We start from the raw sequence: 2210 nt of genomic DNA, 5'->3' as shown, positions 1-2210 counted from the left end.
TGCTCTTGTTGGTTTGCTATCTTCTGCCTCGGAGCCAGCCAAGTATGGACTGAAACCTCCACAAACTGTAAGCTAAATAAACCTTTCCTTCCTTCATGTTGGGCGTTGAGTATTTTGTCTCAGCAACGAGAGAAAAGTAACCAAGACACAGTGATAATAGATTTACTTACAAAAGTGGAAAAAAAATATATATAATTTTAGCTGCAATATAACTGAAAATATCTGGAGAGAAGAGCACATGAGGTTTGGGGAATATGTAACAGATGAATACCTATCGTATTACATATAACATATATACTTATTACACAGTTAGTGCACATGTATATATATACTTACACAATATGTTACTCACTGTAGTTAAATATTTGTTGAGCACCAACTAAAGGTCAAGAAAAATGTTCCCCAGAGATATGACATATAACTAGGAATAGCTAGTTTGCATTAGGAAGGGTAAATAATCTGCCTCATACACACTGAATGCTTTTAATAAAGCAGAAATACATGCACCGCCTTTGACTATGAAAGTGTTGTGTTAGACACTACAACGAGAAAGTAGTGACAGCTCAAAGGCACTGGTCATAATTCTTTCAGCCCTTTGCCCTCCATGTCTATGACAGAGAATCTGAGGTTATTTTCTTTCTCCTCAAAATATCTTCAAACCAAGAAGAAAAGCATTTAGTCAGACTTGCAAACAGATGAAATAAAGAGGACAACAAAAATAAAAGCTGGCATATGTGTGTGATCAAACGTACTTAGTTTGCCCACAGCAATTCAGTCGTCAACTGAATTATAATTTTTCTATTTTCTGATAAAATCTTGTCTGATTAGAGCTTTCATTCTTGCATATCTTGATCAATAACAAATAAAAATGTCTAAAGGAAAAAATTTTCTATCTGGGAAAACATATACTGTGTTCCTATAATATATGTAGAAGAGTTGGCTTGCTACTTCAAAGTGGCATTCAGGAGCCATGTACTGTGTTGAATTAAAATCGTCTAAAAGACGAGCACGTTTATTGCAATGTCTGCCCTGTTTCTAGGTCACAAAATGGTGAATAGATTTACAATCTTTGGTCTCACACGGAGACGCTCCTGAACGGCAGTCCCTATCCCTATACTATGTAAATCAATGGTGAACACTAGAAAAATCATTTGACATTTTGCCTACTCGGACTCACATTTCCCAGAAAGTTCTGGTAGCACTCAGAAGAGCACTCTCTCACTTAATTTCAGTTCAAGTATTACTAAAATTTTGATGTTTTCAGTGAAAATCAGTTGTTTTTCTCCTATCTGAGGCTAACACACAAAATGAGTTAAGTGTGGGCTGTGCTGAGTAGGGTCTAGTAAAAGTGATGAGTGGGTTAGATTGCAATAAACAAATTGTGATTGTTACTTCCTGTCCTGTGATTATAATCACTGCCAGTGAGCTCATGTATTGGTTAGTATGGGCTGGAGGGAGGAGGGTCACAACTCATGTTCTTGGAGAAATCAGCCATTCTGTTCAGTATCCATAAGTAGCAGAGTAGAATCTGGCAGCAGAATATGACCTGAATAAAAATCTTTATTATCTAACTTAAATAATTATGAAAAGATCCATGTAAAGTAGAATATGAATGTTATCATGAATAATTTAAAACATGAATGTTATCATGAACAATGGTCGGTTCATTCATCCAAAGAGTAAGCACTGCTTTTTGGACTTACTGTTTATATGTAGTAGCTTGGAAAATGAAGAATACTACAGAGAAAATGCAAAATGTTTCTAAAGAAATTCTCAAGTTAGTGATTTGATGCTTAATCATAAATTCTTAGAAGCTTAATTCCAACATCCAGAAAATAAACACCGTTTTATTTACCTGTACTCTACTTTGCTCCAAAGAGAATTTAACTCGTAAACATTAATTATCTATTTTCATCTACAATTTCTGCAGCCTTTATTTTGATTTGTACACACAGATCTGAGATGAGAAACAAAATCTTACTCAATTTCAGGATAGTGTGTAGACAAAAAATATCTACACTGTCACTAAAATATTTGATTTTAATTTATTATTTTATTTTATTCATTCTTGGAGTATAGATATTTGGACCAGTGCAACAAATCATGAAGTTTAAATCTTTGGATGAAGTGATCAAGAGAGCGAACAATACTACCTATGGCTTAGCAGCGGGAGTCTTTACCAAAGACCTTGACAAAGCAGTGACGGTCTC

General features: G+C 34.8%; 1 protein-coding gene across 1 annotated transcript in view; it reads left to right on the top strand.

Moving 5' to 3' along the window:
• LOC102012115 (retinal dehydrogenase 1-like) overlaps positions 1–2210 on the top strand; it is a gene marked incomplete at its 3' end in the record, with an annotated part of 55224 nt that overhangs the window by 49458 nt on the left and 3556 nt on the right. Inside the window, 1 exon segment of the mRNA XM_013506549.1 lies at positions 2080–2210. Within this exon segment, the coding sequence (XP_013362003.1) occupies positions 2080–2210 (131 nt within the window).

The sequence above is a fragment of the Chinchilla lanigera genome, unplaced genomic scaffold, assembly GCF_000276665.1.
Source record: "Chinchilla lanigera isolate Chin_1 unplaced genomic scaffold, ChiLan1.0 scaffold00111, whole genome shotgun sequence".
Taxonomy (NCBI): domain Eukaryota; kingdom Metazoa; phylum Chordata; class Mammalia; order Rodentia; family Chinchillidae; genus Chinchilla; species Chinchilla lanigera.
Note: the sequence above shows the minus strand (reverse complement) of the source record. Positions and strands in the feature narration are given on the sequence as shown.